At 33.3% G+C, this 22,596-nt stretch overlaps 1 protein-coding gene across 2 annotated transcripts in view; it reads right to left on the bottom strand.

Annotated features, from left to right (window-relative positions):
* Nucleotides 1–266: 266 nt before the first annotated feature.
* The window catches only part of LOC127735829 (aldehyde dehydrogenase, mitochondrial-like), a 36,073-nt gene continuing 13,743 nt past the window's right edge, over nt 267–22,596 (bottom strand). For both annotated transcript variants that reach the window (XM_052246214.1, XM_052246216.1), the window contains 10 exons: nt 20,426–20,475; nt 16,752–16,813; nt 14,466–14,594; nt 13,245–13,358; nt 9,291–9,393; nt 8,491–8,675; nt 8,068–8,232; nt 5,772–5,929; nt 4,072–4,186; nt 267–764 (listed from right to left, as the gene is read on the bottom strand). In XM_052246214.1, coding sequence (XP_052102174.1) covers nt 732–764; nt 4,072–4,186; nt 5,772–5,929; nt 8,068–8,232; nt 8,491–8,675; nt 9,291–9,393; nt 13,245–13,358; nt 14,466–14,594; nt 16,752–16,813; nt 20,426–20,475 — 1,114 coding nt within the window. In that variant the 3' untranslated portion in view covers nt 267–731. The remainder of the gene's footprint in view (nt 765–4,071; nt 4,187–5,771; nt 5,930–8,067; nt 8,233–8,490; nt 8,676–9,290; nt 9,394–13,244; nt 13,359–14,465; nt 14,595–16,751; nt 16,814–20,425; nt 20,476–22,596) is intronic.

Below are 22,596 nucleotides of genomic sequence, written 5' to 3' on the forward strand. Positions count from 1 at the left end.
ATTGCCAGTTTTCGTGCTAAAGGTCAGTAGTTCTCTAGATACCCCAGGTTTCCTTGCCCAATAAGAACTGGCCACCATGACATAGCCAAGAGTACTGAAAGTGGCGTTAAACACCAACAATCGATCAATCACTGCTATATAGCTTTTTCATGTTCTTGGGAAGTTGAGTAATAATTTTGTCTTCATTCTTTGCTTGTGTTGTTGAGTCAATGTTTCATGCAACACGTTTTTATTCACATTTTGAGATCAATAACTACAAACAATAATCAATTTCTAAATATATATTTTATTTGGATCAATATATCTGATATTTACAATTGATATAAAGGCACTTTCTTCATTTGGTTATAATAAACCATTTATGAAAGTCATTCTTAACTCAAGACATATACAACCTTATATTATAGCTTCTATGTGAATCGTCAATTCAATTCCATTCCATGAAATCAGACGGTTATAATACTTTCATAAAATATAACAAAGTCCCAAAATTAAATTGTAAACAACAAGATGTAAAATTCATCACAGTTCAACATGATTGTATAAATAGTTAAAAAACAGTATTAGATTGCATTATACACGTAAAATGTATGTGAAAATATTAAAAATATTAATAATACAAATACTTTAATATTAAGGACACTAATCAAGTGTCAAAAGTTCAGAGTGCAATAAAAACAGCATGTTAAATAGTAATGGTAATATTGTTTGTCTTCATGCTGATGTCTTCTTTAAGAATTCTTCTGTGTAAGTGCAACGGTTACCTGTAAATATAATTTATAAATAAAACATAAATTAGGTAATTAAATGTGTACTATTATTTACCACATGGAACTTTTCAATTGCCTGTACCAAGTCAGGAATTGTTCTGTTTCAGACTGATTACAAATGTCCCTGTGAAGCAGTTTAGATTTATAGTTTTTTGTGTCCCAAATCAGGAACTACTGTTTTACAGATCAAAAAAGTGTTGCTGGAAAATAGTTTTTTTTTCACTTTCTCTTCCAAATCAGGATTTCATAGACCGCTTAAAACGTTTCAATGAATCAGGAAAGTTCTCTATTCCTATACCAAGTCAGCTGATATGGTAAAAATGCTAATGGTTTCAAAAAAAAATAATTTTGAAATTAAAAGGGTACAAAGACAGGTTTTTTTCACTAATGGGGACAGAACTGGAGTATTCTATTTTGTCTTCAAACATTAAAATTATTACAGTAATATATGTGCATTATAAATGGAGAATGTGTCCATGGGACACAGATGATGCCCTCGCTTGCATGTCATGTTATAAAGGGATATAACTCAAGAACAGTAAGAGTGACGCCACCTAAATTCGAACTTGATCTGAGTTTTGTGGTAATGCCCATTGTGTATAAGTTTCATAACATTTGGTTTCGGCAAACTTAAGTTTATGAATGGAAACGAAAAATTCAGCAATTTTTTTCATTTGTAAAGTGGCATAACTCTAGAAAGGTAAAAATGACACAACCCAAATTCAAACTTGATCTGCATTTTGTGGTAATAAGCATTGTGTATAAGTTACATAATATTTGGTTGAGGCAAAATAAAGTTAGAGAAAGGAAACCAATTTGGGTATGTATACATCGTAAAAGTTAGCAAAGACAAAATTTTTCTGAAATATGAAATAAAAGAAGAGTTCTGGTGTCTCCCATGTTGCATATATTTTATCAATCCAAGGGCAATAACTAAAAAATTTTTTTTTATAAATATCTTAGAGAAATGTAATTATCTATGTTAGAGCACATACAATGCAATTTTTCATATAATTAAAATCATCAAGGGGCATAACTCTTAAAAATAGTTGATCCACACTGATTTCCTAACTTGCTGATATAAACCTTTGATATGACTTTCATACCAATCCATGGAAGAAATGTAGGCTTGAGAGTGATTACAATGCAATTTTCTATCTAATTAATATTTTCAAGGGTATAACTCTTTTAAAAATAATTAATCAGCACTGATTTTCAAACATGTCCCAGACATTGCTCTTATAAACCTTTGATGTCAATTTTATAACAAACCTCGAAGAAATATAGCCTTAAAAGCACATACAACGCAATTTTTTAAATAAATAATATTTCAAAGGGGCATAACTCTTCAAACATCTCTGAGATATAGCTAATATAAACCTTTGATATAAATCTAATAAGAATCTGCCACAAATTGTACACTGTGCATTAATGAGGACTTTACAAGCATATTCATAGTTATTTGCTTCCATAGCAAACAACGCTTCAACTTTCGGAATGAATATTATTTTTGTTGTCAGTGCACCATAACAAACCCCTGATATGAAAATAAAGGAAATCCTGGAGTTTACATCTCATTTTCTTTGAATACTTAAATTCTTACAGAGAATGACTCTTACTATGCAATTTTCCATATAATTAATATTTCCAAGGGGCAAAACTCTTTTAAAAATAGCTGATCGACATTGACTTTCAAATTTGTAAGAAACATTGCTGATGTAAACCACCGATATAAATTTCAAAAAAAAATCCGTCAAGAATTGTACGCTTGAGAGAGCTTTCAAGACCAGATGGACAGAAGCACGGACAGATGGACACCAGGTATTTCAATGTCCCCAGCCATGCGTCAAGCTGGGGACAATAATGATGTTTGCATTGCAAGATAAACACTGTTTCATATACATATATCAATATTTTTCTTACTTTAGGACTAATTAAACTATTTTTTTCTTTCTGCTGCCTCCAAATTAACGCCAAATGAAACTAGAGGCTCTAAAGAGCCTGTGTCGCTCACCTTGGTCTATGTGCATATTAAACAAAGGACACAGATGGATTCATGACAAAATTGTGTTTTGGTGATGGTTATGTGTTTGTAGATCTTACTTTACTGAACATTCTTGCTGCTTACAACTATCTCTATGAACTTGGCCCAGTAGTTACAGTGGAAAATATTTTGTAAAAATTTACAAAAATTAATAAAATTTATGAAAATTGTAAAAAATTGACTATAAAGGGCAATAACTCCTTAAGGGGTCAATTGATAATTTTGGTCAAGTTGACATATTTGTAGATCTTACTTTGCTGTACATTATTGCTGTTTACAGTTTATCTCTATAATAATATTCAAGATAATAACCAAAAGCTGCAAAATTTTCTTAAAATTACCAATTCAGGGGCAGTAACCCAACAACGTGTTGCCTGATTGGTCTGAAAATTTCAGGGCAGATAGATCTTGAACTAATGAACAATTTTATCCTTGTCAGATTTGCTCTAAAGGCTTTGGTTTCAGAGATATGAGCCAAAAACTGCCTTTTTCCCTATGTACTATTTTTTTGCCATGTCGGCCATCTTGTTTCGTGGGCGGGGTCATCGCACACATTCTTTAAACAAGATACCCTAATGATGATTGTGGACAAGTTTGGTTAAATTTGTCTTAGTAGTTTCAGAGGAGAAGATTTTTGTAAAAGATTACAAAAATTTACGAAAAATGGTTAAAAATTGACTATAAAGGGCAATAACTCCTTAAGGGGTCAACTGACCATTTTGGTCAAGTTGACTTATTTGTAGATCTTACTTTGCTGAACATTATTGCTGTGTACAGTTTATCTCTATCTATAATAATATTCAAGATAATAACAAAAAACGGCAAAATTTCCTTAAAATGACCAATTCAGGGGGAGCAACCCAACAACGGGTTGTCAGATTCATCTGAAAATTTCAAGGCAGATAGATCTTGACCTGATAAACAATTTTACCCACGTCAGATTTGCTCTAAATGCTTTGGTTTCAGAGATATAAGCCAAAATCTACATTTTACCCCTATGTTCTATTTTTAGCCATGGCGGCCATCTTGGTTGGTTGGCCGGGTCACCGGACACATTTTTTAAACTAGATACCCCAATGATGATTGTGGCCAAGTTTGGTTTAATTTGGCCAAGTAGTTTAAGAGGAGAAGATTTTTGTAAAAGCTAACGACGACGGACGACGGACGACGGACGACGGACGCCAAGTGATGAGAAAAGCTCACTTGGCCCTAAAAAAGAATCAATATCAAAATGCTTTTAAAATTTTTTATACTTACATTTTTAACTTCTGTATATGCGTGCAGTCCATATTCTCCCAACTCTCTGCCTTGTCCTGACATCTTATATCCACCAAATGGTGCTGCAGCATCAAACACATCATAACAGTTCACCCTATTGACAAAAGTAAAGTCAGAAAAAATTAATTTACCCTGTATACAATCGTTATTTTACACAGTCAGATTCAAATACAGATCCCGTGTCCATGCTTCTCTTTCAAAGGATCTAACAGTGATCTGTTTTTCTTTCTGCGTTAAAGATATTTCCAGATCCTCTGGTTTTGTTCTAGTGATAAACACTTTCAAAAATTTGATGCAGGAATTTCATTGGCAGATGTAATTATTACCAGAACATAAAATAGAATGGAGTGTTGTCAGATCTTTGTAACCAAAGCATTGACACAAGATCTGTATTTCAATCCAATTGTAATTTCAATATAGTCAGTTTTTTAAGCAGTGTTGTGATCTTAGTAAAAAATATTTCAGAAAATTTGTAATTTCAGTAAAAGCCTCAAAGTTCATAACAAGACATCTGAGTTGCAAAAATATATAATTTCACTAACAGCCCCTTTCTCTGGCTGTATTTTGTAAAATTTTAGTTATTTGTATCATACTTTTCTTTGCTGGAGCTGCTTGACGCCATTTTAAAACTATACTAAACCTGCCCAAACCCAAGGTTGATGTCGAGTTAACTCGAGTATGTTCAAAAGGTCAAACTCGGGGGGTTCAATTGTCAGTCTAGTAAACCTTGACAGACTCTACTAACCCGAGTTGGACGAATCGAAGTAGGCCTTAGCGTTTAGTAGCGAGTCTGCTACATTTTATGAAAAACGTTTAAAAATTATAAAGAAAAGTTTTTATTTTTATTTTTTTTCATATTTTTTTATCGAGGCGTAAGCTACGCCAATGTTCGTATTACCAACTTTTGACTCCAGGTTTTAAATTTTTTCGACAGGTTACCTACTCTGTGGTAGGACATCCTGGTACTCAGTCAGGTAAGAGCAACCAAAAGAAGTAAAATCAAACATATAATCGGTGCAATTTGGGGGGCAAGTTTACTGTTTTCTGATGATTTTGTCATGTATAGAAAACATAGAACAGTTAATTTCCCCCACAAATTGTACAGATTGTAAGCTTGATTTTACTTCTTCAAGTTGATCTTACTTGACCAAGTACCAAGATTTCCTACCACAGAGAAGGTAACCTGTCGAAAAAATATAAACTCCGGAGTAAAAGTCGGTAATATGAAAATAGTCTACTGGCATATGGTTACCAATAGATTCACCACCCAGTTACTGGTCAGAGACTGTTGATAAGGTAATTAGCTTTATCTATGTTTAATTGGCATATAAGTGCCAATAGACTTACCAGACAGTTCCAGCTCAGACACTGTTGATGAGGTAATAAGCTTTATCTATGTATAATTGGCATATAGTTGCTAATAGACTTACCAGACAGTTCCAGCTCGGAGACTGTTGATAAGGTAATTAGCTTTATCTATGTTTGATTGGCATATGGCTACCAATAGACTTACCAGACAGTTCCAGCTCTGAGCCTGTTGATAAGGTAATCAGCTTTATCTATGTTTGATTGGCATATAGTTGCCAATAGACTTACCAGACAGTTCCAGCTCAGAGATTGTTGATGAGGTAATTAGCTTTATTTATGATTAATTGGTATATGGTTACCAATAGACTTACCATACAGTTCCAGCTCGGAGACTGTTGATGAGGTAATTAGCTTTATCCAAGTCTTTGGTGTGAACAGCTGCTGCCAAACCATAACTGTTAGTATTTGCTCTCTCTATCAGCTCTTCAATATTCTTAAACTTCATAATTGGCATCACTGGACCAAAGATCTATAAAAATACCATATACAATAATCACATTATTAAGCATTACTACACAGTGATCAAAATAATGTGCAAGACTATTGTCTTTCTTTTTCATTTGTCAAGACTTCCATAACGTTTCTACATTTACAAGAATCTATTATTTTTTTCTTAACAATTACATTCTGATTAATTTACAATTCACATAACTTTTATTATTCAGCACCAACTAGATAAAGAAAATTAGACTTAAATATTAAACATCTGTACCACACCAACTTAAAATAAGTGCAATATTTAATCACAATTAGTCAAATAAGAATGTAATTTAAAGGTACTGTAGACCAAAATATTATTGAATTGGAATGTATTACCACTAGTAGGCAAAAGTCTTTATTTAAACAACACATTAGTACTATACATCAAAGTGCTGATGAGCACTGCAAGGTAAAGGTTGTACACTTTTAGTTGAACCTATTTTTTTTTAAGAACAGACAGATTCTTACACCTTGCACCACTTTTTTATAAAAATAGTTTTAATGGTTATATACATACACATCAATTTGTTCATGAATATCTGAGTATATATTATTAATAAATTGCATGATATATGAGGGATAGGATCTAAAGAATGTTCACCTCACTATATTGTTTTTGGAGGGATAGGATCTAAAGAATGTTCACCTCACTATAATGTTTTTGGAGGGATAGGATCTAAAGAATGTTCACCTCACTATAATGTTTTGGGAGGGATAGGATCTAAAGAATGTTCACCTCACTATAATGTTTTGGGAGGGATAGGATCTAAAGAATGTTCACCTCACTATATTGTTTTGGGATGGATAGGATCTAAAGAATGTTCACCTCACTATATTGTTTTGGGATGGATAGGATCTAAAGAATGTTCACTTCACTATATTGTTTTGGGAGGGATAGGATCTAAAGAATGTTCACCTCACTATATTGTTTTGGGATGGATAGGATCTAAAGAATGTTCACCTCACTATATTGTTTTGGGAGGGATAGGATCTAAAGAATGTTCACCTCACTATAATGTTTTGGGAGGGATAGGATCTAAAGAATGTTCACCTCACTATATTATGTTGGGATGGATAGGATCTAAAGAATGTTCACCTCACTATATTGTTTTGGGAGGGATAGGATCTAAAGAATGTTCACCTCACTATATTATGTTGGGATGGATAGGATCTAAAGAATGTTCACTTCACTATATTGTTTTTGGAGGGATAGGATCTAAAGAATGTTCACCTCACTATATTGTTTTGGGATGGATAGGATCTAAAGAATGTTCACCTCACTATATTGTTTTGGGATGGATAGGATCTAAAGAATGTTCACCTCACTATATTGTTTTGGGATGGATAGGATCTAAAGAATGTTCACCTCACTATATTGTTTTGGGAGGGATAGGATCTAAAGAATATTCACCTCACTATATTATGTTGGGATGGATAGGATCTAAAGAATGTTCACTTCACTATATTGTTTTTGGAGGGATAGGATCTAAAGAATGTTCACTTCACTATATTGTTTTGGGAGGGATAGGATCTAAAGAATATTCACCTCACTATATTATGTTGGGATGGATAGGATCTAAAGAATGTTCACCTCACTATATTGTTTTGGGATGGATAGGATCTAAAGAATGTTCACCTCACTATATTGTTTTGGGAGGGATAGGATCTAAAGAATATTCACCTCACTATATTATGTTGGGATGGATAGGATCTAAAGAATGTTCACCTCACTATATTGTTTTGGGATGGATAGGATCTAAAGAATGTTCACCTCACTATATTGTTTTGGGATGGATTGGATCTAAAGAATGTTCACCTCACTATATTGTTTTGGGATGGATTGGATCTAAAGAATGTTCAACTCACTATATTGTTTTGGGAGGGATTGGACATTCAAGTAATCTTCATACAAAATTAGATAGGTGTCCCTTTAAAGCATGACATCCCAAACTAGTTGTTGTCAAAATCAACAATGGTGGGAAGATCAGGGTTGGGTCATTCAAACCTCAAGCTTTGTAGCTTACTCAAAACAATGCCTATTATACATCATATACACACATGTAGCATGAAGTAAGAAACAATAATTATTTAATATGGTTGGGTTTTTTTTCATAACATAAATCATACCTCTTCATTAGCAATAGCCATATCATCTTTGACATCAGCAAAAACTGTGGGTTGTATGAAGTATCCCTTGTCCCCGATACTAGCTCCACCTGTTGTCAACTTTGCTCCCTCTTTCTTACCAATATCAATATACTTCAGTACAGTGTTAAACTGATCCTGGTCAATCTGTTAATAGAAATATTTATACAAGGTCAAGTCATTGTATAAGTACCTTACTACCAGTTCTGTTTTCTGATTTTTTAATGTTTCATATGTATATTAATATCTTAATTTATTACAATTTACCTAAGGATAAGGTATTAAATCAAATCGTGACTGCTATTTCTTTTTGCTTTTCATAAAACATTGAAACTCTAGAATTTGTGTATTGTAAGTTACTACTTAGTGATCTAAATAATTAGCTAAGACCCTCCTTGGACAAACCTGTGGTCCTTGTTCAGTTGATTTTAAGTATGGATCCCCAACAGTCCTTTTCTTTGCTCTCTCTGTACTACGTTCTACAAATTCATCATATATCTTTTCTTCTACGTACACTCTAGTTCCTGCACAGCAACACTGACCCATGTTGAAAAACAAGGCAAAATGGGCATCCTCAACAGCTTTCTCAACTAGTAAATAAATTTACAACTTTTAGCATTTTAATCTGACCACAAAACTGGCTCTTTTTGAGTACCGGTAATTACAATAAGTTGTGTTGTAGTGCTAAGTATACCCAACAATAAGTTGCATGTGTTGTTGTGCAAAGTGTACCCAACAATAAGTTGTGTCGTTGTGCTAAATATAACCACGATCATAATTCAAAGTACTGAACAAAAGAATGGTTTCCGACAGATCCTTGAATAAAGGTGTGACAGAAATTATTGTCAGATGAACCAATGGATAGACAGACAAGGTTATCACATTATTTTAATATAACCCCAATTATAAAATTTCAATACATTTTTAAATTGATAGAGTTTTACTTTGGAATCAAGAGTTGATATTTTCTGAAAAAAAAATGATGTTGTTTATAGCAAATTTCCACACGAACATTATTTTTTGTTAGTTTCTAGTACTGTTTCTAGTTTCTGTGATACTATAGCTCCAAAGTCAGTCTCGTTTAGATGCATCTAATTCTGTCCTGCAATAAAATAATCTGCTTTCTTTTTCCATTTTATCATACTTGTCACTTATATATATGTTCTAAAGAGCTGTGTATCAACAATATATTTTTAATTACATACTATTAACATCAGAGAGTATGATATTTGGACTCTTTCCTCCTAATTCCAGGGACACTCTCTTCAAGTTAGACTCAGCTGCAGATTTGGCAACTATTTTTCCAACCTTAAGTAAATAAATGTTCACGTATAAAATTTTGTACCTTTACTTCATATACTAATATCTTGGGTATTTCATTTTAGAGGAAATCAAACAAAGATGTCTTTTTATTATTTGTGTTCTTGGGTATCTATCTCGTTGATATCTTGGGTATCTATCTCGTTGACGTATACCATGTGATATATACCTACATCTTTTATCATTTATATGAACTAAAATATGTTAAAACTTGTTAAGTATGCTGGTGATTTGATAACCAGCTTGTTAAAAAGCGTGGACACCTTTTTATCATTGAAGGTTATATGTTGACCTTATATGTGATGGGTTGCTTACCTAGTGTTGTTTACCCCATATCCTGAACATCATTTCAACTAGATAAATACTACATACATTGTTGAAATATGGGGTAAATTCAGGTTTTGTGATGACTAAAATTTTTTAAAATGTAGGAAGGTAATAAAAATAACTGCTATAATAGAAATATACAGATCATATGACATTACACAGTTCTGATTTACTCCTGTATGCCCAGTCAAGGCATTTTTCATTGAGAGGAAGAATTGATCATGATTTTTCCAAACTACCAGTTGTTATCTAACCCAGGAATATCTACAAATCCTAAGAGTACCTTAATTATTTTGTCAGCCTTGTTTCATATGACTTAAATAATAAAAGAACAGAGTTCCAATTTCCCTGCGTTGCACATATTTTATCTATCCAAGGGCAATAACTAAAAAAAATTTTTTTGGTTCTTTAAAACTTTTTACAAATATCTTAGAGAAATGAAGGCTTGAGAGCAAATACAATGCAATTTCCAACATAATTAATATTTCCAAGGGATATAACTATTTTTAAAATATTTGATCGGCACTGATATTCGTACTTGTCCAAAACATTGCTTATATAAACCTTTGATTAAAATTTGGCAAAAATTGTACGCATGAGAGCGCTAACAATGTAATTTTCCATAAAATAAATATTTCCAAGGGAAATAACTCTTTTAAAAATAATTGATCGGCACTGATTATCGAAATTGTCCAAGGCATTGCTGATATAAACCTATGATATAAGTTTCATAAAAATCTGGCAAGAATTGTACACATGAGAGTTCTAACAAGGAAATTTTCCATAAAATTAATATTTCCAAGGGGCATAACTCTTTTAAAAAATAATTAATCAGCACTGATTTTCGAACTTGTCTGAGGCATTTCTGATATCAACCTATAATATAAGTTTTTCAAAAATCTGGAAAGAATTGTACCTGTAAGAGTGCTAACAAGACAGGATGGAAGGACTGACGCCCGGTATTTTTATGTACATCCCCCCCCCTCATGAAATGCGTTACACAGGGGACAAAAAGATATACAGTTAACTCTCGTTGTCTCGAACTTGCTTGACTCGAAATTTCGATTGAGTCGAAGTTTTCTCGTGGTCCAGGACTTTGTTCCATATAAATATATGTATTTCGACTCCTGATGAGTCGAACTAAATTTACAGCCCCAAGGTTGACAAAAGCATTCAAAATTCATTATTTATCTCGAACTAATACACATATGTCAAAATATGACCTCGGGGATTTGAATTGATTGAAGAGTTAATCTGACAATACACGTGTAATTAAATTTCCGGTCTCTGACCAATGAATTGATCTATGACATGCTTTTTTCAAGAGAGTTTACCTTAGATTATTTCTTATCACCACGATAAATAATTAGTGATACACTGTTAAAATTTATGAAAACTTATTCAAAATGTTTTAAAATCAATTAATAGTGATTAACACTAATGAGCTTGGGTGTGCATAAAGTGGGGATTAATTAAGACTTCTGATGGTGATCACACAAAAACTACTCAATCGGCGTCTTTAATCTTTTTGTATTTTCTCTTGCAAAGAAAGATTGAGATAAAAGTAAATAAAAAGATATCTGAATTTCTAAAATCTGTTGTATACGGGAATGAACAATTTAGTCAACTTTAAATGACTTAAATAATGCTGAGATCGATTGATAATTACTCTCAGGGCTAAAAGCCACAGAGAAAAATTGTGACTGTCCAAAGACATAAACAAGTGAAAACAATTAAAGACCATAACTTACAAATACTTCGATCTGAGACCAGAATATCGATCACCTTCCCATATTCATCCAGATTTATTTTAGCCTTACCATGCTAAACAAGAGTGGTGTCCCTTGGTCTGTCAAACTTCCGGTTTTCGTTTGAGTCGAACTACGGGTATCTCGAAATATTTTTCAGGTCCGGCTGACTTAGAGTGTACATAGAATATAGATAATGTATTTACAATGTATTCCATGTAAATTTTTTTATTTATATTTTTCACCTGTTCGTGAAGGAGCAAAGTCTCAAGCCGTAGGATCACAGTCTCAAACCAAGCTCCTCTCCCTCTGCTCCCTCTCACTAAATTTATACATATATGCAATCCTTCTACAGGTCAACTGACATAGCAGTACAAGGAGTAGGACCCATGTCTGATTTCACTATCCCTATCTACCTCGAAAGGCAATCTCTCTAACACAATCATATCTCTGTATACTTTGTTCAATTTGGTTCTGAATGTTTCATTATATCATATAGTCCTAGCTAAGGCTAGCTGGAGAATAGCATATTATAAAAAAAATATCACAAGGACTATAAGAGCTATGGTTCTGCTGCTAAGCTTTAACATACTCCACCCTGCTTCCTTGTACAGGACCCAGCATCATTGAAAACCTACTGAAATCTGAGTAAGAACCAATTTATTTTATTTTGGATGCTGAGATAAAGCAGTGCCAGTTATAAGAGTCCACCTCTGCTAACTCTACTCCCCTAGTTAATACACAGTGATTTTCCTAGTGCTTAGGGGAAGGGCCCATGGTCCATGCAATTGGGAATAAATGTTCGTGAAATGTTGGCTTTGGGGAAAATATATTAGTCCGTTAACTGCATGAATTGCAAACAAGATTCAAGAGATTTGTAAACAAACAAGCATTCTGTGAGTATTGCATCGCAATACATAGTCCCCTACCAGTTACAAATTCATTGTAATGGAAAGAAATTCTAACTTGATCTATAACTTGTCATGATGTAAACTACATAAAAATATCAAATCAAAATCTTCAAGCATGACGAAAAAAACTGTTTAAAACTGATTATTTAAGTGAATTTTCTATGTCCAAAGACTATAACTCTGCACAAAATTATCAGACTGGAACAAAATTCCAACTTGATCTGTAACTTGTCATGATAAAACTATATACTAATTATCAAATCAATATCTTCAAGAATGACAAACAAACCTACCACTAAATTCCTCAAACAATTTACCAAAGAAAAGGAAAAAAATCCAAAATGTAATTTTGTCTTTTAAAAGTCTTTTAAAAAATTAGTTATTTCCCTTTGAACAGAAATCAACTAATTAATAAGTATTTCATCAAAAATTTAATTCTAGGGAAAGGGCTTTAACTGAACAAAGAGAAACGCTAAAATCGTGAAAATTGAACTTGACCTGTAACTTGTCATGATAAATCAATAAACCAAATATCAAATCAATATCTTCAAGCACAAAGAAAAAAGTCTGGAAAACTGATTTGCCGGACTGACAGATGAACAGACAGACAGACAGACAGACAGACAGACAGACTGACAGACAGACGGACGGAGTGCAAACCTAAAGTCCCCTTCGACTTCGTCGGTAGGGGACTAAAAACCAAGATACGACACCAAAAAAAATCTTGCAACAATGTCTATATATGATTGGGAATTTTAGAGCTGAAAATTGGGAAAGAAAGGGCATATTTCTCTTTGGGGTTGGGGCCCAAATTCGGACCCAAAATAAGGGTTGGAAAATCCCTGATACAAACCTCTGTAGATCCAGTAAAGGCCACTTTGTCTACATCTGGGTGGTTGGCAATAGCAGCACCAGCAGTTGGGCCATAACCTGGTACAATGTTCAATACTCCTGGGGGAAATCCTGCCTGTAAAAGTAGTTAATTAAAACTGATTATAATGTAACAGAAGATAGCATTCCAATGTATTTAAGGAACAGTGCTTTAATAATAATAAACATGTCTTAATTGATATTTCAAATTCATAACTCCTTTAAATCATTCATTCTACTCTACACAGTTTTTCTGTATTACTGTATAGAATAGAAGAATGAATGATGCATCACATTTGGCTTCTTATTTTAATTGTTTTCTATTTTCTTTCCAAAAGATTGCAAGCTCTGATTATTCAGAAAATAACAATTTTAAATCACTCTCCAAGGAACCTATGTGAATTGTTGACTCTGATCTATTTCTTTCTTGAATAGCTACAATGGCTTAAACCAACAGCCATGACTAGTTTAAATACTTTTGCTACCTTATTATAAGGCCTGTTTTAACCTGTGATTTCCAAATTATACATACATTCTCTTATTTCCTATATGTTAATGGTTACATATTTTTTACTGTGCTGCATTGGGTCTTGATCAGTAAGAGATGTCTTTAAATACACCTTAATCTTTAACCAAGCCAGGTAATCTATGCCACACATTGTATATGTTCTAAGTCAGGTTATCTATCCAGTATTTCATGCTTGAACCAAGTCAGACAATCCATCCCATATTTTGTTCTGTTATGTATACTTTGTTCCAGTGTTCTATCTCTTCAACAACTACATTTTTGTTTAATCTTCAAGTGTAGATTTTTATCAAAGACTGACTAATTGTCAAAAATAAATGCTAGGATACAAGAATCATAAAAAGAATATACAAGAGTTTAAATTTTGTGATTTGTAGGGCAAAACCTGTTCTAGGGGATATTAGACTTTTTTCTTGTGCCTTATTCTAATTCTCCATGAATATCAACCTTACATGAAGGAATATTTTCATGAAATAAGCAAAAAAATTAAGTTCCTCGTAAAAATTTCCACACAGCATATCAATAAAACAATCTGACACTTAACATTTTGTGTGTAATTAGGTTTTATTTTAACTGCTTTGGATTTTCAAATGTTTTGGCCTCTAGCATCACTGAAGAGACATTAATTGTGGAAATGTGCATCTGGTGCAGTAAAATTTGTACCATTTATATTATTACCTCTGCTGCTAACTGAGCAACATATAAAGCTGTCAGTGGTGTCTGTTCTGCTGTCTTCATCACGACACAGTTACCCATTGATAATGCAGGTCCTAATTTCCAAGCCTGCATCAGCAAGGGGAAATTCCACTGAAAAAAAATCAAACATTCTTAACAATGAATACTGAAGACATTTTGAAATTTCATTATATATGGACAATATGGAATTCTTTTGTCTCCACTGATTTGAATTTGTGTGTACAAAAGCAAGGTATCTCCCTTGTAAACATATCATTCTTAAGTATCGTGAAGGTTGTGGCTAGTACATTCTTTGAATTGATAAGGCTTGTGTTCATACAAATTGTATTCATGTAATGAGTAGTTGTGCACAAGGCAACGTTAAGTATACAATAGGTAACGTAAACAATAGGTAAAGTTTGTGACGTTAGTTACATAGTAAATGAATAGTGGAAAATCCTTGACATTAAGAGTATTGCACTCCTTAGAATGTCCCCATTCTAACAGAACCTTCTGGAAAATATATATAAGTACCACTAAATTGACAACATCTAAGTATATTGTAACTTTTATTGGTAAACATGCTGCAGATTAGATTGGCGTCTTCAGGACAAGGTATACAAAATTAAAGAACCTTAGTGAGTGCGCTCACATACCCCACGTCCCCACATTGTCTTTGGAGAAATAAAATAAGTGTCAGAAAAAAAAAATTGTATCAGAAAAAAAAATTGAATCATAATTTCCTGTCAATATGCACATCTACATAGTATGTCCTTATTATCTACACAAGTTTCATGAAATTCTGTTGTGTGGTTTGAGAGGAGTTGCGATGACAAAAGGTTGCAGTAGTATATTGGGAAAATAAGTTCAAAGGGGCGTAACTCCTGGAAAAAAAATTGAATCATAATTTCCTGTCGATATGCACATCTACGTAGTATGTCCTTATTATCTGAAAAGGTTTCATGAAATTCTGTTGTGTGGTTTGAGAGGAGTTGCAATGACAAAAGGTTGCAGTAGTATATTGGGCAAATAAGTTCAAAGGGGCGTAACTGCTGGAAAAAAAATTGAATCGTAATTTCCTGTCGATATGCACATCTACGTAGTATGTCCTTATTATCTGAAAAGGTTTCATGAAATTCTGTTGTGTGGTTTGAGAGGAGTTGCGATGACAACAAGTTGCAGTAGTATATTTGGCAAATAAGTTCAAAGGGGCGTAACTCCTGGAAAAAAAATTGAATCGTAATTTCCTGTCGATATGCACATCTACTTTGTATGTCCTTATTATCTGAAAAGGTTTCATGAAATTCTGTTGTGTGGTTTGAGAGGAGTTGCGATGACAAAAGGTTGCAGTAGTACATTAAAGTAAATAAGTTCAAAGGGCGTAACTCCTAGAAAAAAAATTAAATCGTAATTTCCTGTCGATATGCACAACTACATAGTATGTCCTTATTATCTAAAAAGGTTTCGTGAAATTCTGTTGTGTGGTTTGAGAGGAGTTGCGATGACAAGAAATAGGACTGACGGACTGACGGACAGACGGACAGACAGACAGACAGACGGACGGACGGACGGACGGACGGACGGACGGACGGACGGACGGACGGACAGACGGACAGGTCAAAAACATTATACCCTCCGCAACTCGTTGCGTGGGGTATAAATATACACCAGCAAAAACTAGATAAAATAGTGGTTAATACATCATAAGACAATTAACGCATTTTACCTCTTTTCCTATTTTTAGCCATGGATGCCATGTTGATTGATTGGCAGGAACAAAAAACAAAAACTTTATACAAGATACCCCATTTTGGGGGTAATCTTCCTATATAAATGTATATAAAGACATGCCGCTGGATTGGGACTGTGTTTGTCAAATATATTAATGGTTTGCAAAATAAATGTCAACAATGGGTAAGGTATTTTCATTTTTCAATTAGATATCTGCATATATGCTGTTTTTTCCCTATAAATCAAATTAGGATATAAAAAATTGTGTATGAGATAATTGAGAAATATATCATGAATGGGTCATCGTCAAAAACCTTCAATATATGAATAGGGGAGGGGGATGTTTTTGAAATCTGTACCAAAAATCCCACGTTGAGACCCCCTGTGGATACCCTAAGGATAATTCAGTTTCAGTTTGGCTGAAGTAGATCCAGTGGTTTCAGAGAAGATTTTTGAAAAGGTTTATGATGACAAGGGACACTAAGTGATGGCAATAGGTCACATGGCTAATAGGGCAGGTAATCTAATGTACTGAGAATAATTTTCAAATTAACTTACAGGAATAATTTGTCCACAGATGCCTACAGGTTCATGTCTAGTGTAGCTGTAGAAATCACCACCTACAATTAAAAGACATCTTTACATCTAATAAAACTAACATTTCTATGTCAAATTTAACACTAAACTTCTAAAACCTGGAAGGGTTTATTTCTGTTATAGTAATATCAAGAATCATTATATAATGTGAACAATTATTTGCTGAAAGGATGAAAACCTTTCATACAATATACTCAATAGTTAAGATACCAAGGGAGAAACCTATGAAACAAGAACAAATGTCAGTGAGACAACAACAATATTACTTATATTTAGATAAAATTCTATTCTGATATTAGATTAAAAATCTGACATGAAAAAACAATAAACAGAAAAAAATATTTTAATCTTACAATATTATATGACACATTCAAATTTTGAAATAATCGAATGCCTTTTAAAATCAATATAAGATTTTTTAAATTTGGATCATTTAGAAACAAGTCCAACAATTATATAAATTAATGCTTAAAATATAATGTTTATGCTCTATGAGTACATATTTTCCTTGATTAGGGAAATGAAATGTTTGGAAAAAAAAACAAAAACAAACCATTTCATCAATCTCCGTAAAAATGATAAGGTAAATTAAGAACATGATGAGATGTTCTGTTTATGTAAAGAAGCTAGCCTGGGGACTGAAAAAAACCACTAGAGATTACAAGAATATCCCTGTTATGATAGTCTAGCCCACATAGAAACATATATGGAAACAAAGGACATTAGTAGTAGTAGTAGCCTGTATAAAGATAGGGACATGGGCCGGTATGATTGCCAATTAAATAACTATCCACCAAAGACCAAATGGTTAGGATGTGAACAACTACATGTCACAAAGGCCCTTAACAAAAAGCAAAACCCATAGTGTATGTAAATCATAAAAGATCAATGGATTACAAAATGTGAAACAATTCGAAACAGAAAACCTGGAAAGGGCCTGACTAATCATATATGTACTTTTCACAAAACAAACTAGAACTGTGAGTGAACTAATAAAGGATACCACCATCGCGCAATATTATTAATATATTAAAGGGAGTAAATTGATTATCTCCCCTCTAACATGTTGGACTTGGATTGTATTCCTTTATGCACATCCTCAGGTATTGTTTGTGTGTAAAGTTTTATCACTCTCTTTTAGCTGTGCAGAAGGAGTTGTGCTTAAAAGGCACATGGACAGACAAACAGAGAGATGAACAGACAAACGTACATGGTGATTACTTGTACCCCCAAAAACCTTGTTTATTGGTGGTATAATAACAAAAACAAGAGACAAAAGTACAGATCTTAGAGTTCTCTTAGTTACTGAAGTTCAAAGCCCAATATCAATTTATGAAAAGAAACATCTTTTCCAACACTAAAATCTAGACTCTATAATCAACGTCATCGTAAAAATAAGTATAATATAATATAATACTCAGCATAAATATTAGTTTCCATTGTAATTATTGAGAAAAAAAAATATCTACTATCTTATTTATACATTAAAATTGAGAATGGAAATGGGTAATGTGTCAAAAATATAACAACCCGACCAAAGAGCAGAAAACAGCCGAAGGCCACTAATGGGTCATCAACACAGCGAGAAAATCCTGCACCCGGAGGCGGGATTCAGCTGGCCCCTAAACAAAAATGTGTACTGGTTCAATGAAAATAGATGTCACACTAAACTCCAAAAAATATAAATGAACTAAAATTAAAAAACATACAAGACTAACAAAGTCCAGAGGCTCCTGACTTGGGACAGGCTCAAAAATGTGGTGGGGTTAAACATATTTTGTGAGATCTCAACCCTCCCCCTATACCTCTAGCCAATGTAGAATAAACAAACACATAGCAATACGCACACATATATATTTTCAGTGGGTACAAGAAACATTGTTCAAAGGGACGTTTAGTTTATAAGTTTACTCTTTTAAATCACTACATATAACTGTCTGGTCTCTGAAATGTTAAAAAATGTATTACAAAAATATTAAATATTTCATGAAAAAGCCGTGTTTGTAAACTAAAAATGATCATATTCATCATCAAACAATATTATTTGGTTCTTCCAAAATTTTTATATCGAGGAAGGTGACATATATGTTAAATTTCACATACCTAGCTGGAAAGGCTAAAGTTCAGTTATATCCAAATGTTAAATTTAATAAAAAACTTGGTGGAAAGACTCAAGTTCTAGCCTGTTCAAAGCTGTGGAAATTTCAATAGTGTTTACCCCCAAACAAATGAAAATTTAGGATATATTAATCAGGAAGAAAGTCAAACACAGTAAGCTGACACTGACCACTGATCACTTTTTAAACAACCTTTTTTTACAGAAAGGACAAGGTTTAATAGGGCTACTATTTTCGCACTTTGAATTGGACAATAAAAAGCTATGAATATATATCAAACAAGCATTCTGAGAGTATTGCATGTCAATACATAGTCTCCTACCGGTTAAGAATTCATTGTACTGGAACAAAATGTTAACTTAATCTATAACTTGTCATGGCGTAAACTATATAACAAATATCAAGTCAACATGATGAAAAAAAGTACGGAAAACTGAGTATTTGAGTGAATTTTCTTAGTCCAAGGACCATAACTCTGCACAAAATCATCAGACCGGAACAAAATTCGAACTTGATCTGTAACTTGTCATGAAAAAAAAAATATATACCAATTATTAAATCAATATCTTCAAGCACGACAAAAAAAAGTGCGGAAAACTGATTATTTGAGTGAATTTTCTAAGTCCAAGGACCATAACTCTGCACAAAATCATTAGAACGGAACATAGTACGAACTTGATCTGTAACTTTTCAAGATGAAACTATATACCAAATTTCAAATCAATATCTTCAAGCACGAAGAAAAAAAGTGTGGAAAACTTATTTGCTGGACTGACGGATGGACAGACAGACAGACAGACGGACGGAATGCAAACCTAAAGTCCCCTTCGACTTCGTCGGTAGGGGACTAATAATATCCTTCAGATGTTCAAAAAGACATCATTCTACCTATAAGATATCAAATTTCGTTGATTAATGAAAAATTGTATTAAGGTGAATATTTGATTTCGTTTTTGTCAAAGTCTGCATACCAGCCTATAGGAAATGTATACTTCATTGAACATTTAGTTTGTTGTTAACCATTACCCACAAAATCAAAGAAAATTGGTATTCAGCGTACAAAAATGAATCCATAGTTTCAGATATTAGAATTTAGATGTTGTCATGCATATTTAGATATGATCCAAAGCTTTACTCAAAAAGATATTTTGCTACAAAAGGGTTTATACGAAGACGTTTCTGTTGGTAAAATATATTTTTGGGTAAGGCCTTTGCTCAGAACTAATTTTACCAAAAACTATGGATGAAAATCACCTTTTCGGGTCAAATATGCAAATTTCAACAATTTCATGAGATCACATCACAGCTGTTTTTCTGTTATCTATGATGAGTTTATTCTGAACTGATATATCAAGATCATATCACCCAGCACCCTATTCACTATACATAAGAACTAACATATTTTTGAAAGAATTGAGGAATTTACTATTTTTTCAATTTCAGGGGCCAAATTATGGCTCTTATCATACATACCTCTTCCTTTAATGTAAAAAAAAACATAAATGCCAATTGACTTACAGATAGGAATAACTTTTCCGTGGTTTTTGTCTGCCCATCCTGCATAGTACCTGTGTTAAAAAAGAAGAAAATTAAAGAATGGAAACGAAAAATCCAGCAATTTTTCCATTTGTAAAGGGGCATAACTCTAGAACGGTAAAAGTGACGCCATCAAAATTCGAACTTGATCTGTGTTTTGTGATAATTAGCATTGTGCATAAGTTTCATAACATTTGGTTGAGGCAAACTAAAGTTAGAGAACGGAAACGAAAAATTAAGCAATTTTTCAATTTGTAGAGGGGCACAACTCTAGAACGGTAAAAGTGACGCCACCTAAAATTCAAACTTGATCTGTGTTTTGTGGTAATAAGCATTGTGTAGAAGTTTCATAACATTTGGTTGAGGCAAACTAAAGTTAGAGAATGGAAACCAATTTTGGGATGTACGGACGTACAGACGGACAAGACTAAAACTTTAATGCCCCCTCTGCTACGGCCGGGGCATAAAAACATCTAAGTAAGGTAACTTTTGTTATTTTAAATATTGCAGTCAAGAAAGGAGTAGCCTGCAAATTATAACTATTCTGAGTATTTACTTAATTGGTAATCTTTGATGTCAGGCAAACTCTGCCAATGACCAAACACTGGTAATCACTTATTGTCAGTCAAACTCATCTGTCTAACAGCTATCAAGACTAATCTTAAACCACCATATTTTAATGTGCCTGAACCAAGTCAGATACACCATCACTGGTTTTATAATCTTAGTTGTCCTTGAAAGAATATTGTGTTGATGGCAGAAGTGTGCTCATTTCTAAATTCAGTCATAATTTCTATAGAATTAGGGTAATTTAGAATTTAACATATGGTAAAGATACCTATTTATTGTTGAAGACTATATCTTCACTTCCAGATAACTTTTTTTCTGTTGGGTTGCTGTTTCATTGACATTCATCCCTCTCCCTATCTACTTTACTTTTTCATATTTGTCAGTGATGCCACTAAAATAATCAAAGAGCTGACTGTTCTGAGGTGGAAGAAGATGCATAAAAGGTAACTTGAATTACCATAAAAGCAGCCACCACCAACCCAGTCTGCTTCGTCCCATTATTGCTTGCGACGTATTTTTTTCTTCCAAAAATAATAATACTCATAACTCAACCAAAACTCACTATACTTAACATCAAAATCTGCAAATACTGTTGATTCAAATTAAATTTTCTATAACTAAATTCCATACATTCGTCTCAGCATGGTCAACTTGATGCAATGCAATTTCGCCAAGCAATTATAACAGTAATTGATTTGGTTTCACTTGAAAGTTTTCTGTCAAAGGCAGATAGTTAACTTTAAAAAATAAAATGCTCCGCTGGGCGCAGCTTGATACAACCGCAGAGGTCGTACCCTGAACAGTTGGGGCAAGTATGGACACAACATTCAAGCTTGATACAGCACTGAATTTGGATTGTGATTAAATATTTGACACAGCATAGGTTTCTGACACAGAATGAATGTGGTCTAAGAACTTAAAATTTTTTAATTTACCTATTGAAGCCATATCATTATTATTTGCTTTTATATATAAATCAGAAATAACCAATTTAAAATGGAAAATTTTAAAGAAAAAAAAAGAAAAAAAGGAAAAAAAAAATTCCCCCATCCCCAAATTTTTTGAACCCCCTTATGATTTATCACACTTAAACTCAATCCCAGCCTTCCCTTTGTGGTCTGGTATCTTGCAGTACAATTTCAGAGAGATCCATACACTTGAACACCATTTATTGTCTGGAAACTAGAAAAATGCTTGTTTTTTGGCCCCTTTTTGACCCCAAATTCCTAAACGTTTAGGGCAATTACCCCCAAACTCAAACCCAGCTTTCCCTTTGTGATATGGAACCTTGTAGTACAATTTCATAAAGATCCATACACTTACACACAAGTTATTGTCCTGAAACAAGAAATATACTAGTTTTTTGCCCCTTTTTGGCCCCTAATTCCTAAACGTTTTGGGCAATTACCCCCAAACTAAATTGCAGCTTTCCCTTTGTGATATGGAACCTTGTGGTACAATGTCAGAGTGATCCATACACTAACACACAAGTTATGTCTGGAAGTTACAAAAATGCTTATTTGTGGCCCCTTTTTGGCCCCTAATTCCTTAACTGTTGGTACCATAACCCCCAAAATCAATCC

Source organism: Mytilus californianus, unplaced genomic scaffold (genome assembly GCF_021869535.1).
Source record: "Mytilus californianus isolate M0D057914Y unplaced genomic scaffold, xbMytCali1.0.p SCAF_3, whole genome shotgun sequence".
Classification (NCBI taxonomy): Eukaryota; Metazoa; Mollusca; class Bivalvia; order Mytilida; family Mytilidae; genus Mytilus; species Mytilus californianus.